The sequence below is a fragment of the Simochromis diagramma genome, unplaced genomic scaffold (assembly GCF_900408965.1).
Source record: "Simochromis diagramma unplaced genomic scaffold, fSimDia1.1 OVJJ01000705.1, whole genome shotgun sequence".
Classification (NCBI taxonomy): domain Eukaryota; kingdom Metazoa; phylum Chordata; class Actinopteri; order Cichliformes; family Cichlidae; genus Simochromis; species Simochromis diagramma.
In genome coordinates, this window is record NW_024387448.1 from 3,095,351 (window position 1) to 3,111,611 (window position 16,261).

Genomic DNA, 16,261 nt, shown 5'->3' on the forward strand with positions numbered 1-16,261 from the left:
CATTGTAGTAGCCCTTGTTCTAGGTCTAAGCATCTACTGCTTCAGATGAGCGTCTGGTCTTTTTAATGTACCAATTGCTTTTGACTTTTCTCTGGAAACATTCAAGCACCAAGTCTCTCCCAGAAACGACTATTTAGTTCACTTACCATTCTTTGACTTTCCAGCTTTTAATTGATGCTGTTTATGAGTACCACATCAACTAAGCTAGGTTTTAATGCACACTGCAGCCTATAGACCCACTGCATCTCAGACAGTACAAACCAAATCCCAACAAAAGGAGAGAAAGAAAGAAACTATGGCATTTTAAGGAAAATGGTCACTTATTTTGATTTTGACGCCAGCAGAAAAATTGTCTCAAAAGAAGTTGGGACAGGGATAACACAAGACCAGAAGAGTAAGTGGAAGTAAAAAGGAAAAGCTGGAAGAACGTCTAATTAGGGTAACTGTCTTCCTCTTGTCTGTTATTCAGTCTTACTGTCTTGCTGTTTTTATTTTTAATTTAATTTAATTTTTTATTTTGATTTTTGATTTTTCCATGAACGGTTGGTGTAGCGCACCCACAATTTTGTTGTACATGTACAATGACAATAAAAGGCTATTCTATTTTCTGATTATTATAAAAACACTTTCAGAAAAATGTGCAACATAAAGTTGTGAAAAATTGTGCTAGGGGGAGAGTAAGGGTTAGAGATGCTGCGATTCTCAAGAAGAGGATGGACCAAGATTAAAATGCACTACAATGATGGGATGAGAAAAGTACAGAGAAGAAATGAACCGCTCACGATCCAACACACAGCAAGTCATATGAAATCCTATGTTTAAAAAGTAATTTCTGTAATTCCTAAACAATTAATGAAATATTTAAATCCTTTGAATTAAAGTTGAAAGTCTGCCCCTCAATCTTATCTTGGTTGTTTGATTTAAAATCCACTGTGGAGGTTTAAAAAACATTGTCGGGTCACCGAAACACTAAACGACCTAACTGTAAATGTGAAATAAGTTGCTAACTTAACCAAGCCTTTAAAATCATTTTTCATGCATGTGTGAAAATGGAAACTCACTTCTCAGTTTATTTCTATCTCTTCCTATGTGCTCATATACAGCTCTGTTAGATTAAACTGCATAGTTAGCAATTAGCATTAAGGCTTATGGATATTGGCATGGCAATCACTTTGCAGGGTTAAAAACTCTAATAGCCTATTAATAGCCAACGCTATGACCAAATAACCCTGCATAGTAAAACCAACCAGTTTTGATTGATTATTTATTCTTGACACAGTAAACATATTGTCTGCCTTGCAAATTTGGAAGGCTTACATTATTATTAATAGTCTTACTGGTAGTATTTTAAATTCTGTGCAGTGTTTTAGCTTGTGCCTTATCAAATCCGCCTGTTCTTCCTACATTTCCTGGATTATTTTTCTTTGGCGCATAATGAAGCATGCCACAGCCAACACAAGCTAATTCATTCGTACCAGTCATGTTTGTGAAACTGATATCCTCAACTTGCGAGGTTGTGCGTGTGCGTTTGTTTTGTAGTCATGGTGACACCTGCTGTAGTGAGATCTACCACATGGTTTCAAGTGCTTGGGCCAGGTGTTTTTTCTGCCAATAAAATAAGATAGTGTTAGTAAAACAGCGTCACAGCCATTCAAGAAAAAAAAATTAAGCTTTCAAGTTTCAGATTAGGTGTGATCTGACCCATCCAGAAGGGCTCATGTTCCTTTACCAGTATACTCCCCTCTCCCACAGTGTTTTTCATGCTCAATTTGTAACTACACTATACTTGTTTGTAATACATGTATCTTTTGGGGGGTGGGTGTTAGGTGCAATCCAATGGTGTGTAACAAATATATATTTCTATTTATTTATAGTACTGCAGGGGGCATCTATAGTAAAGAGAACATTTTTAAACAGATTTGTTGCCCCCTCTCAAAAAAAAATAAAATAAAATAGAACATGTCCAGCCTCACTGTGTCCACTGAGAGTCATATCAGGTTATCAGTTTATTTCCACACTATCAAAATGAAAATGTCAGTACACTTTTTACCTGTGAAGTGAGTGGGTGGAGGACAAAGTCTAAGCAAGATGGTCAAAGGTAACAATTTAATATAGATAGGAGAGGAGTTTCAGGAAGAAATATTGCTTTTCAGAGTTGTATATAAGGCCTCAGACTCCACCTTCATACTCCACCCTGCTGCCACTCTCCTCAGTGCCATTTCTCACTCTGATTGATCAGCACACTTCCTTTACCAATGGAGCTTAGACGCCAGTCTTCTCAAAATTATGGTTTAAGTTCACTTGGAGGTCCCAGATCCCTACGGATGGAAACCTACGCCCACAGTGTGACTGGAGGGGCAGGCGGCCGTGGAACCAAGATTTCCAGTGCCAGCTATGGTTCGCGTGTTGGCAGCGGTTTTGGCGGAGGATACGACTACCAGTCCTTGTCCTCTGGATCCACTTCTGGCGCCATGGGCATTGGAAACGAGAAGCATGCCATGCAGCGCCTGAATGACCGCCTGGCGAACTATCTGGAGACGGTGAGGAATCTGGAGAAGGCCAATGCAGTGCTGGAGGTCAAGATCAGAGAGGCCACCGAGAATAGAGGCCCCTTGGAAGGGAGGGACTACAGCAAGTACTACGCTCTCATCGAAGGCCTCAGGGCCCAGGTGAGCCAACGAAACATTTAATCTAGATGATAGTCTAGGCATCTAAGGGCTCTAGAGTAATAAAAATTTTCACAGAATCTGAAATGTCCTCAAAATAAATGGTCTGAAATTAGTTGATTAAGTATCCGGTCTTTAAGTCTGCCGTCATTAGCTGTGCCTGGGCCCAAACTCTGCTGCAGGTACATAATTCACACAATCACTGCAGCATCACTGAGAGTTAAAAACTGTCTAAATTCTTTCATCTGTAATAAAATGATCAGCGTTCTGCTCTACCAGGTGTAACAATTAAGTTTAACATCCAGGTATCCATGAAAACCAAATTTATGACATTTAACAGAGTTAGAAGTTAGCAGGAAGTTAGCTCGCTAGTTTCCATCTAAATATAATATACCACGTCCTGACTGAGAGATTTCCAAAACAAATTAAAATGTACAGTTTTGCTATCACTTCCTACGGAGCCCCGCAGGGCACATGGGAGAAAAAAATATGAAGACAGACTTTTGCAAGATCTCGCAAAAGTTTTGCGAGATCACGCAAAACTAACTCGGGATCTCGCAAAAGTTTTGCGAGATCTCGCAAAAGTTGAATTCCAACAATGGCGGCAGCTACTTAGTTATAATATTACTCTTTCTGGGTCACAAATTACACTTTTAAGATATTTTGAGGCGTGAATGTAGTTGTGTAAACGTCAGATATCTGCTCGGTTTACAAGACATCACATATTTGCAAAAGAGCTCCGACGTTTTCGGAGATGTATGAAACTTTTGCGAGATCCCGAGTTTGTTTTGCGAGATCTTGCAAAAGTCCGTCTTAATTTTTTTTCTCCCATGTCCCCTGCGGGGCTCCGTAACTTCCAACATAAATGAAGACAGAAAAGTAAACAGCAATGATGTTTGTAAGGTTAATGAAGTTGGACTAGCTCATAGGTGTCAAACTCTGGCCCGCCTAATTACATTTGGCCCGCGAAGACATACCAAATTACTATTAGAGCTGGCCTACTGGTATTATACAGCTAATATATATATTGTTTAGTATTAAGCTTTGCTTGTTCCATATTCAGTTTTTTAGCAAAACTTGTTTGAGTCCATAAGAAGAGTAAAAATAAGATTCATTCTTATATCTGGAGGAAGATTTTTTTTTCAATAAATATTAATGTTAGTTTGTTCCAGTTTTGAATTTTGGCCCACCGTGTATTTGAATTTGACACCCCTGCACTAGCTGGTATATAATGATGTGCTACGTGATTGCTAGCGACACAGCTATGTTAGCATATTATAAACAGTGAAGCTGGAGGATGAACGCTAACTTTTTTCCACTCGATAAAAGTTAACGTGAGGGTTCCCGGTGGTTAGGGACAAATGCAATCGCATGGCATGGACCAAACTTCATTCAGGAGAACAACTGAGACAATTCATCCTCAACACGAGGTTAGTTATTAATATACTACTGCATGGGCTGGGCTGTAGTTAGATCGTAAGGTTTTAAAATCTGAGCTTTAAAATGAATAGCGGTAATAAAAACCGAGAGAGGCCGACAGTGATTACCGACTGTTTTTAGGGGCTTGTTGAGATGAAATATAACAAGAAACAAAGCATTAAAACATGTTAAAACACAACAGCCTTATTAAACGCAGAGTACTTTGGGCCTGGAATCAGGTTTCATCAGGTCATCACTTAAAGACCGGATTGGTTTAGGTAGCTATGGTATACTAGTTCTCACAAATGATTCTTAAGTTGTAGTTTTCTTGCATTTCAGTTTTTTCAGAATGTTAAACAAACCCAGAACTACAACAACTACAACTCTTTTCTTGTAAATGCCACATATTATTGTTCAATCGAGTCACTGTTAACACATAAACTTTATTATTATAGTGTCCTAGATATCGCTTGAATACCTGATTTCACAACATTTATTACCTGTGGGCTCCTATCGCTAAGCAGTATCAACCATTTGCAACTCATCAAATTGAAAGTCACAGTTTGCTTTCCACCAAAACGATCTCTTCATACAGTTATGTCACCAAAAATACCATTACTGTTTTTTAGATTCTTGACATGACCAGGGCAAATGCCCAGTATGCTATCAGTCTTGACAACGCAAGTCTGGCTTCAGATGACTTCCGAACCAAGTGAGTGTCGAGATTTTTGTGCAAAATGAAGGTAATCTCTTCACCAGCATGAGCAGATCTAGCATTCACTCCGTCTCCATAGGTATGAGTATGAGTTGTCCATGAGGCAGACAGTGGAGGCTGATGTTTCAAGACTGAGGAAGATCCTGGATGACACCAATGTTACTCGCTTGCACCTGGAGAGTGAAATCGAGTCCCTCAAGGAGGAGTTGATCAGCCTGAAGAAGAACCACGAGAGAGTATGCAATCATTGTAAAGTTCAGCAGAGCAGTTCAAAGAGAAAGACCTATCTGATAACCCCAATACAGTACAGTGCACCTTTAAAACAAATTTTTCCTTAACCATTTAGCACAGGAAAATCCTATTAACCAAATGTTCAGGAAATCACTCCCTGACTATTTCCTCCCGAACAGGAAGTTGATGAATTGCGAGTTCAAATCGCACAGGCTGGGGTCCATGTGGATGTTGATGCACCAAAAGGACAGGACCTGGCCAGAATCATGGAGGAAATAAGAGCAAAGTATGAGAAGATAGCGCTACAGAACCAACAGGAGCTTGAAGCGTGGCATAACTCCCAGGTACAGCTAAACTAGGCTGGTGAAAAACATCTTTTTTATTTTTTACTTGACTGTGAGTTGAACAGTATTTGTAAATTCTTTATGTATATAATCTTCTATTAAGATCACAGAGGTGCAGGTCAAAGTCACAGAGAGCTCAACAGCCCTGAAGGAGGCCGCAGGTGTAATGACTGAAACTAGGAGGCGGCATCAGGCACTGGAAATTGAGCTCCAGTCTGCACATAGTCTGGTAAGTCTTGGTTACGTCATTAGTTTCCAGTTCTGGGTTGAGATTTGACCCTTCCCTTAGTATAAATACTCATCATTAGGTCTTCTCATAGATTGAGCCTGGTTCACACCTGGCAATTCCAGAGCATGACAGGCATTACAGCCAAGAAAAAAATTAAGTTGATCCTAGCTCTGTTCAAAAACAATAAATTTCACCAATCAGCACATCGAAAATTCACTAATTGCATTTTTTCACAGGTTGTCAGAAGTGCTGGTACATAATTTTATATGCAAGTTTTTATTTCTAGGCTAAACCATGAAGCTAACTCTAGCTTTGTGTTCCTGTTTAACACATATCAATTGCCCAGACTAACCTAATGCAAGATAGCCACAAAATTTTTACAATGGTGCTTTTCCTTAATCTCTTCACAGAAAGCGTCCCTGGAGGCTGCCCTTCATGACATTGAGAGGCGTTACAATTTAGAGCTGGAAAAATACAATGAGATAATCCTGAGTCTGCAGGAGGAACTGGCACAGATCCGCAGCAGCATCCAGCAAAACACGAATGAGTACGAGGCCCTCCTCAACATCAAGGTGAAGCTGGAGGCTGAGATTGCAGAGTACAGAAGGCTGCTGGATGGTGAAGGAGACTTAAAGTGAGTATTAAGGTGAAGCAGCAGAAAGTATGGATGCAACATACGCTCAATGAGACAGAAGCCTTTTTCATCTCGGGGGAGCATTTGCAAATTTGATTTAAAGCAGCCTCATGCAAACATGGAGCAGCAATGATATGGAAAGCAGATGTCACTGACCTGTGTCTATGTAATCCTATTACCATCATTTAAATTCCAACTGCTCAATTTCATCATGTCAAAGAAAAGATCACTCAAAGGTTGAAAATATATTTCTGTTCTGTCTCCGTATGACTAACCTTTTTATATTTCTTCATTTTACCAGCCTTGAAGATGCAGTTGACCTAAAGAAAATCCAAGTGGTGACGGTCACTCAGACTGTGGTGGACGGCAAAGTGGTGTCAGAGAGCAAGGAGAGCAAGGAGATCGGATCCACTGAAAATCTGACATTTAGTTAAAAACAACTGAAAGAAAAACAACTATGAAAAAAATTAAATGGCAACATTTTATTTTGATTGCTTTCTGTCAATGTCTTCAGCTTTTCTTTTAAGGGCAAAATAAGCATATCAACCATTGCTTTGACTGATATTCATAGAAACCCATTGATTAAACTGATAAGACTTGTGTATTATTTCATTATTCTGTTAAATTATTAGTTCAGAGGAGCCAGTGTAGCTCAGCAGGTGAGCAGATGACAGTATGCCACATGGCTGGAGTACAGCAGCCTAGCTTTTTGTTGCGTGTTTTCTGCTTGCTTGTCTTTACTGATCCATTGTCAAATAAAGGCAAAAATGCCCCAAAATAATCTTTAAAAAACAAATTAATAGTTCAACAGTTTAGAGAATATGTCTACTGCTTCTTTGTCAAGAGATATAATGCCTTTATCCATGTGTTAAAGGAAGCTATAACAAACTTTCAGCTTAGGTTAGCATAAAAAAAAACAGCCTGGCCAAGCACCAGCACCTCCATATTTCACTAGGTTGACATGTTAAATCATTTATACATACATTAAACCAAAACTTTCGACTCAAATTTCAGATTAACAGGAGGTCATGTGCTGGACTACTTTTTTCCTGGGAGGAGTTACCTCTTTAAATCTCTATGGGCCTGTGCTAATGTAGCTTTATAGTAAAATATTGGTTTTAAAATATACTGACAAGCAATATTTACAATTGTGAAATTTCAAAATATATGTTCAACATACATTTGGGGGGAAAAAAGGTTCACTGCCATTCACATACACCAATGGCTGTCTGGCATCCAGCCATCAACTTCCCACACATCAGAGTCTGCAGGAAATTCTTTCAGCTTCTGAGAAATTCACTTTGTGACCTGCAGTTCTTTAACCTTGTCCAGTTATAGGCAGAAGGCAGCCATTCCCATGCCATGTCCAAGCAGCTCAGTGAAGTCCTCTGTCCCGGTTTATTTACATTCGCATCAGTCTAATTCCTGAAGCTGCTGTGGTACAAACTGTTCTCGTCTGGAATCAGCTGATTCACTGCATCAGTTTATGTTAACGACTTCTGGTGCGTTGCCGATTAGAAATGTGAGTTGCAACAGATTTTATAATTGGTTAGGAATGTTTTTGAACTGCTGTGGTTCATTACACACAAATCACAAATCAGTGCCCCGTTCATCATCGCAATGTCACGTTTTTGCACTGCAGCATTCCACAGACGGCTCCATTAATCTTCCTGCCAGATTTATATCCAGATTGCTTTCTCAACTGCAGCTGTCAACAAGGCAGAATCTTCAGATTTGTGCTAGTTGCCAGTCCCCCGAAGTTGTTGTGGTGCAAAGTGTGTGTGGCAGCATGGCTGCTGTGAGAAGCTCCTTGTGCCAGTCTTACCAACTGTTGTAAAAGTGTCCTCTCGGACAGTCTGAGCCTTTGTTGGAGGGCCTGCTAACCTCTGCAGCCAGGGAATTCATGGCCTAGCTGAAAGAAGTTTAGCAGACAAACCAGAGAGTGCTAAGGAATTCCAGAAAACCCATTGAAAATTAGGGGCTGGGAAGAGTGGGAGAAATGCACCAGACCTGCACCTCCTGTTTTCTAGCCTGCAATCCTTCAGTCGGACCCCAAGATAGCAGCAGAAAAATACACCAACAGTTCACTTTAATGAATCATGTTCACTAAAAAAAGAAAGACCTTGGACAGAATACATGAAAAATACTATTTTCACTTCGCAAACGTTAGAATTCAAATCACAAAAGCATTCATTTCATTCATTCACACTGACACTGAGAGTCGTGGGAAAGGCCTTGAAGTTCAGGGTGCTGAGGCGGCACCAAGTTATCTTGTGATATTCTAACATAACTCTACAAAGTGTGTTAGTCTTGCAACTGCCAGACCCCACTGCAGAATTAACAGCCAAAACTGAACTGGTCAGAGAAAAATATATCAGGAAACATCGGAGGGGAAAAACAACCCTTTTTGGCACAACACCGGCTTACACACAGTATTTTAACACAGATGCAAAAAGGGTGCACATGTCAGGCACAAAGCACGTGAGCAAATTCATATGAAAGTAAGGAAAGTCTTTCATCTACAAAGTTAGCCAGGATCTGTTCAGCCGTGTGCAAATACTTAATTATGTATTGTGACTGCTGCATCTTATCTAATATGTATATTTTACTCAGCACAGAAGCCAAAAGTACCCTTTTCCAAAAAAAGGGAGGGCTGTGAAACTGCTGCTTGATTATAATGTTAAACTATGTGGTGGCAGCTCAGAATATGCCAAAGCGTTACTTTGGTGTATGCAGGTTAAAATAGTGCAGATGCAACTTGGTGCTCAGAAGTTTAGGTGATAAACTTCCTCCCAAGGGGCACCGATGTGTTCAAAACGTCTGTGAGGACATTTAGTGAGTGATAGGTAATGGCTGATAGCTCATTTAGAAAAATGCAACATTTCTACTGGTGTCAAATATGCAACATCATGTAGTGTTTCATGTTTTAACCCCTTTATTTACTTATTTGGCTTTCACATTTTGTTTAATTCAGACAATCCTGGCTTATTTTTTTCAATCTTGCACAAAAGGAGTAGTAAGTGATGTTTCAGTTTAACATGGAAACCAGTCTCCAGCTGGACATTAGAAAGAATTCCGGTTTAAGGAATTTCTACATTCCATACTTTTTTTACAGTCCATAGTAGGTGACTTTTGAAACATTCTTAATAGCATTATTCTGAAGAAATCGAAGTCCTGTGGTGGAGAATGCCCAACATAACATAGCACTCCACCCTCTGGTCTAAATATGGTCACTTCCAGTTCTAGAAAGATTAATATAGCATCGTTTATCAAATTAAAGTAGAAGCATCAGAATGTGCAGTTCACAAATAGGTGGCATAATCAGTGGCTACAACCTTGCTGTGTCATTTGGAGGTGGGCGTGCAAGAAGTTAAAGCATAGGTTCGCATGTAAAAGCACAATATTAAAAAACACTACTGAAGTCTGATGACCCTCAGCTGATCTTTAGAAGGCACTTTTTCACAGGGAGAGTAGCAGTCCAATAAAACAAACCGAATACAGTAACACTAGAATTGTATTTACGGCATGTCAGTATTCTATTTTGACAGGTTCGAGTTTATAACTTTCCTTCCAAAAGCAATAAAATGCAATATGAAACTTGTTTCACAAGACAGACAAAAATGTTACACATCACTGTAGCTGACCAAAGAAGACACATACTCCAGTCTATATAGGTGGTGACACTGAGATGTTGCAAACACAGAAAAATGTGATTAAGCTGTACATGTTTGAGACAGACACTGTGTTGCAGTCACATTGCATCATACACAGTGTAGAAATTTATGAACTCCTGCTTCTCCTTCAAGTTTTTCAAATGAACAAAAAAAGGACTTGAAAAGGTTATCAGCAGCTATTAAGAGTTAAGATAAACAGTTTATGCTGGCACGCAGGACTTCATTCAGAACTTACACCAGGCTGTATGAGTCACTTACAACAGGTCAGCAAAAAGTTCAGCCTCTTCTCTTTTTTCGCAGTACAACAGTTAGCAGGATTAACATGGACAGGGTATAAATCAGCTCCTGCTTTTACACACAAACACACATTCTTGGTGTTTCTCTCTACCCTGCACATCTGTGGGGTGTGCCGAGTGTGAGTCAGCCAGTCATCCACTGCTCCCAGTTTGCTGAGCCTCCTCCCACTGGGAGCTAAAGATGGGGGAGAAATGAGGGACCGTGGTGGAAAAAAGGAAAGGGTGTGTCTGAGTGAGCCTGTGCAGAGGGGAAAAATGGAAGACCTGAAAACGGTAGGACTACAGTAATGGATCGTCCATGCAAGATCCAGAGAGCAGATTGGCCACAGGATAATCAAACTTCCTCTAACCCTCCAAACCACGGTCAGTAAGCAGATTAGGTAATAAGCTAAGATCCTTTTCATTTCTGTCTTTCTACTCTTGCGAACTGCCTGTGTGCAAATGTATTTTGCGAGATCGAGGCCAAGTTCTACAGAGAGGTGACAGAAAAGACTAGCCAGGGGAGTGTGGGATTGTGGGAAAAGAAAAGCGATTATGAGGAATAAGGAGTGAAGGTTAAAATGAGTGATAGGTAAAAAGTGAGAAAAGAGGAGTGTGGGAGAGCTGAGGCTAAGGGGGAGGCGCAAAGGGCAGGTTAAGTAAGAACAAAACTGGGAGGTAAGCCAAGATCCAAGCTCCATTTACTCTCCCCCACTTTCATTTTCCAGTCCTTATTGTGGGGGGAGTGGACTCGAGCTGGAAACCCAAGGCTCGCCTCCCAAACTGGAGAGCAGAATTGGCTGAACTTGTTTAGTGACTCATTTGTCTGGTTTCCATGGAAACTAACCAAAAGAACTTGGTGACCAGAAAGTTGGAAGCTGTACACCCAAAGGAGTAAGATGATTGCCGCCTATCCGCTGCTAAAAATACAGCGGTGAGGCTCTCTGGTGGGGATGAATCCAGCCTGAAGCAGCTCCTCCAGAGAAACGCTATATAGCTGAGTTCATCAAGTTTTTTTTTCACTCAGATCTTGTTATCTCAGGTTCCATTAACCTCGGCATTCCTTAAATGAGTAACCAACTCACATTCCAGAGGAAAGGGTAAATGATTGCGGGCCGTCGCTGTTCTGAGATTAAAGTTAGTATTGTTTCAAAGAGGATAAACTAAAATACATTTGGCTCTTGTATTGCCAGAGTGTATCTGGAGGAAAATGAGACAAAAGAACTTTGAATGAATTCTGTGAAAACAGACATTTTCATTTTTCCCTCAACAAAAATCAGTGATAAGTCACAAGTTAAAGGTGTAAATATACCATGTGAATTTTTAAGCAGCCCTCGGTGGTGAGCGGGAGCTATAAAAGGGTCTCACTGTGGCCACAGACCCAGCTCCACCCAAGCTTTTCACTCCAACCTCGCTCACACACCCTCCCTGCCGCAACCTCCATGGTGGCCCGTAGTTTTATAGTGTGAGTGACAGAACGTACCATTCTACATTTTCACCAGAGACATGAATAAACGCCTCACCGAGAAGTTACACAAACTATTGTATCCTGTTCCAACCACTCACTGGTTAGACACACATGAATATGACATTTCAGGGCCAAGAAATAAGACTTATCTACTTGCGGTGGTTGATATGAGTAACTTTTTGTTCTGCCAAAACACACACACTAGCTAAGAGTTTGAGTTTTTCTTTCACCCTGCTGCACAGACCAGAAATGGCCTACTAAAGGTTCCAGTAAGTTCCTGATAATCACCAACCACTAGTTACAATGTTATTGTTAGTATTCAATTTATTAACAGAAAGGTAATAAAAATAGCAGTAGAGATCTCTGAGTGCTTTGTGGGGTTTTCTGTTTCTTTGTTTCTTTGTTTGTTGTCATGTGAAAGGACAAATTACTTAATTTCTTTATTTCTTTCACTGTCTGAGCCCAGTGAAACCTGACGGGTTTCTTTGGTGTAATAAATGGTCATAAACGACGTCTCTGTCGTCGCTAATTAATGCTGATGTATCAGGATATCTGCTGTAAAACAGGTTATTGGGAATGTTTGTACTTTAACCTATAACGAAACTAAAATAAAGACTGAAAGCTTATCAATATCTTCTCCAAGTGCTGTCACTCACTGGCTTCACCTGGTAGTATTAGTTATACAGAATGGCAAATAAACTGTATTTCCACCATGGGAAAAGGAAGTAGGCCACTGTTGTTGTGATTTGGCGCTGTATAAATAAAACGGAATTGAATTTGATACCAAACCATGACTTATTTTATATGTATGCACACTATCTCCTAGTAGCTTTCCATCTTTTTGCTAGCAAATGTCATGGCACTGCTGTGTGGCAAGCTGGGAGCAGGACTCACAAGATTGGACTCAAAAAACAGAAAGATTTAACAAAATATAATGAAAGAGCAGAACAGGTGTGAATTGGCTAGAAGCTAGACGTGGCCAAATAGCCAGCAGCACACACAACATGAGGGTATGAGGGAGGACGTGATGAGTAACAGAAGCACGCCGGGTGTTTAAATACTCAGGGAAGACTAGAGGGCTGAGAGGACACACCTGGGGAACACGGAGAGCTCAGACAGACAAGGCTGATTAGGACACAGAGAAGAACCTAGGACAATGCTGGACATTAAAGGGACGAACAATCAAACAAGACACTAAGAACCATAGGTAGCAAACTCAGAAGCACTAGGAAACAACATACTCAAGAACATGAACAGAAACTATCTCTTAAGTCCAGAGAAAACTCAAAATACTGGGTCAAAGACCCAATTTATGATTTAGCTACATCTGTGTATATGTTATCTAAAAGTCATAAACAAAAAGTGCTTGTTGGTCCAGGATTGTCAGAAAAAGCTGTGGGGATGTAAGCGTAAATACTAAAGTGAGCTTTTTAGCTTTATGTTGTCCCTACATTATTTCGCCAATACATTTACTCAGATTCTTTGTTTGCTTGTTTTGTTTTTAGAAATATAAGCCTCGAGTCATTTCCCTGATCAATCAGTGAATATATCACTTATATCACTGAATTATAAATCCATCTAATAAAAGCACAAATAAATGAATTGTACAACCTACCAAGACCACATGCAATCTCTGAGTTAGACAATTATAAACAAATACACAGACTTCACTTTAAAATGACATAAAAAGTAAATTAAACATGATAGTGTCTCTATATATTTATGAAATACAGGGAATAAAATATGCATTTTTATATTGTTCATTTAATAAGTGTTCTCTGTCAGCAATCCATCCCTAACAACAAACTACAGAGATTAGAAATCACTCTTCACAGGATGGATCTCTCACATGGATAACAAACAAATCTTGTTTTTAATGAGAACAAAAAGTCCCACTGTGAGATAATTACAGAACTAGAGTAATATCATTATTCATTTTTATGAAGAGGAAACTCAAACTACCATCAGATTTTGCTGATTTGTTTTTACAGAGACCTATTTGTTTCCTTATTAATGATCTTTACTTAACCCCAAATAATTCACTTAGTGTCCAACACCATTCAAGAGAGCGTGGGCTCTAATTATGGCGATTGTTTGGGAGAATGTTTTTTGATGGCAGGAATTCCATCACAGGAAGGGAGAGCCTGCATTTAAAAGGGTCCGCTGACCGTCTGTCATAACAATATGCCCAGGAAGAGTGACGCGCAAACACACGCACGGTTCAAAGCCACAAATACTGGCACGCCTGCATTCTTCTTTCTCCTGAACTTTGCTCATGTGCAAATGGCCTGAGTAACATAATCCGCACACAGCTTTGGTTTCTTTCACTGTATGAAATCTAAACCAAAGTAAATGAGGCAGAGAGAGAGAGTCAAAAGCGATGGGAACTAATCTGCTGAGGCTTTTCTGATAGTAGTAAAACCAATGGAATTTAAGAGATGACCAGAACTGACTCAGACCTAACATGAGTCATTGGTTAATATCTAACAGTTTCCCACATGATATCTCTAAAGCACATTTGTTTTTTGTTTGTTTAGTGCATCTCCCAGTAGAGGATATGACAGTTTTATTAAAAACTGCGTGCGTGGGTTGAGGAAGCTGTTCACTTCTCACAACAATTACCCATCATGCTGTTATTTCTAAACAAAGAGATGAGCTGTAAAGAAACGTTTGATAGCTTCAATCCAAAAAAGGTCAAGAGTAACTTTTTTATAACTTTATCAAAAATCAAAATCTCAAATTTAGCTACTACAAAACTGTTCAGATCCCTAAATCAGTTTCTGTTCTAGAAGTCCCTTTGGGAACCCAGCCTATGTAGATCGAGTCCCGCGAAGACTACAACCTCTCCAACAAAAAGGAACGATCGGGCAGAGATGAAACAAACACATAAATCCTTATAGAATATGATCTAATGCTGTTCTTACCTCAAAATATATCAGGCATATAAACATTTACAACAATAATATGGAACAAACACAGCAGTGCTGTCATCCAAAAAATAATAATAATACTGACATTTATTTTCAGGTACATTCTGGTGTTGATACTTTCAGTTTTTGAATTTTTAACTTTTACTGTTCTTTGAACTTTTTGCTAGAAGGAAATTAGTCTCAGCACAGTAGTAACAGACAATGCAGTTGTCTGTGAATTGTGCTACATTTGTATAGTGTAAGCGTATTTATTGCTTTAACTGCACTATGAAGGAAAAAAGTTTAATACTGTGAATATTATTTGATGTCTGTGAAGGTTTTCAGTCATCCAGGTCATCATAGTCTAAGGAACTTGGAAAGAAAAATGTCGGGACTTCTTTGAGTGTCCTTGAAGACATTTCACCTCTCAACCGAGAAGCTTCTTTGGTTCTAAGACAGACTGGTGGAAAGTCCCAGATTTTAAGCCCTATGGGATCGTCCCCAAGAGGGTCATGGACCCCCTATTGATCCTCCACCTCACAGGTGTCGAACTCTAGGCCTCGAGGGTCAGTGTCCTGCAGGTTTTAGATGCGTCCTTGATCCAACATAGCTGATTTAAATGGCTAATTTACCTCCCCAACATGTCTTGAAGTTCTCCAGAGGCCTGCTAATGAACTAGTAATTTGATTCAGGTGTGTTGACATAGGGTGAGATCTAAAACCTGCAGGACACCGGCCTGGAGTTCGACACCCCTGCTCTACCTAATCACACAAGCCAAGGAAACATGTGTAGGTCACAATCAGCCAAGGTTTTGGGTGAATCTATCCCCACCCTATCATGTGATTTCCTGAGGTCAAATGTCCCAGGATGTGAGTGGGGGTTAAGGTGTCCGGGAAGGGATCTCAAAACTGGATTATAGATGGCAGACAGTTGGTGTCAAACATGGTCGTTCACAGTGGACATAGATGGCTTCTTTCACTCCTCTTTCAAACCATCTGTCTTCTCTGTCCAAAATGTGAACATTGGCATCCTCGAAAGAGCGACCTTTGTCCTTTAGATGCAGATGGATCTTTTCTGCCACTACCTGCATTCCTACTATTTCACAGGTGGTTCAGGTGCTTAAATATGATCGCATTTAGCCCCCTTACTGAAAATTGGCTCTGACACTGGACCCATCGGAAGGATAATAAAAGCAAAGGGGAAGCCAATGGCCATAGTTTATAGTAAAGAATGAGAGAGACAGACATCTCCATTATAATATTCCATTATAGTTTGTGTTATGATATATAGATTCTTCTTTCTAGATTCTTCAAACCTGATGGAAGGAGGAAGGAGTGTTAAGGAAATCACACTTACAGACTCAGATGTCCCTACACATCACATAAGCATTTAAAGATGCCTGGCCATGGAGAACAGAAAACAGGAACCCATGTCAAGCTGCTCTCCTGTTCTAGAAGCTGTCCTGATAACAGAAACAACCCAATCACATATGTGGCACATTTCTCTCCATATGTCACTATCTGAAACCCAGACATTGAAGGATGTGGCAGATCTTAAAAGAGTAAGACAGCATACTCGCTATGCAAGGTATGTCTCCTAAGCTTAAACAGAGGCGCTTTGTAGGTCCTTGATGTCAGACTGCTAGGATAAGAAAACTCTCCTTAGGAGGGATGTAGCACCACCTACGAGGGGAAACC

General features: G+C 40.0%; 1 protein-coding gene across 1 annotated transcript; it reads left to right on the top strand.

Moving 5' to 3' along the window:
• The first annotated feature begins 1,346 nt into the window (after positions 1–1,346).
• On the top strand, positions 1,347–7,206 carry LOC120722704 (keratin, type I cytoskeletal 18-like). The gene is made up of 7 exons (XM_040013794.1): positions 1,347–2,669; positions 4,715–4,797; positions 4,880–5,036; positions 5,211–5,375; positions 5,479–5,604; positions 6,015–6,238; positions 6,540–7,206. Exons 1-7 carry the CDS (start codon positions 2,256–2,258, stop codon positions 6,670–6,672), a joined length of 1,302 nt encoding a protein of 433 aa, XP_039869728.1. The 5' UTR covers positions 1,347–2,255; the 3' UTR covers positions 6,673–7,206.
• Positions 7,207–16,261: the final 9,055 nt, after the last annotated feature.

What these genes read in the sequence shown, in the direction of transcription:
- LOC120722704 (XM_040013794.1), top strand. Translation starts at nt 2,256, where the DNA reads ATGGAGCTTAGACGCCAGTCTTCTCAAAATTATGGTTTAAGTTCACTT. An exon ending in TGAAGAAGAACCACGAGAGA is followed by an intron (nt 5,037 to 5,210) that starts GTATGCAATCAT and finishes CCTCCCGAACAG; the next exon opens with GAAGTTGATGAATTGCGAGT. An exon ending in GATGGTGAAGGAGACTTAAA is followed by an intron (nt 6,239 to 6,539) that starts GTGAGTATTAAG and finishes TCATTTTACCAG; the next exon opens with CCTTGAAGATGCAGTTGACC.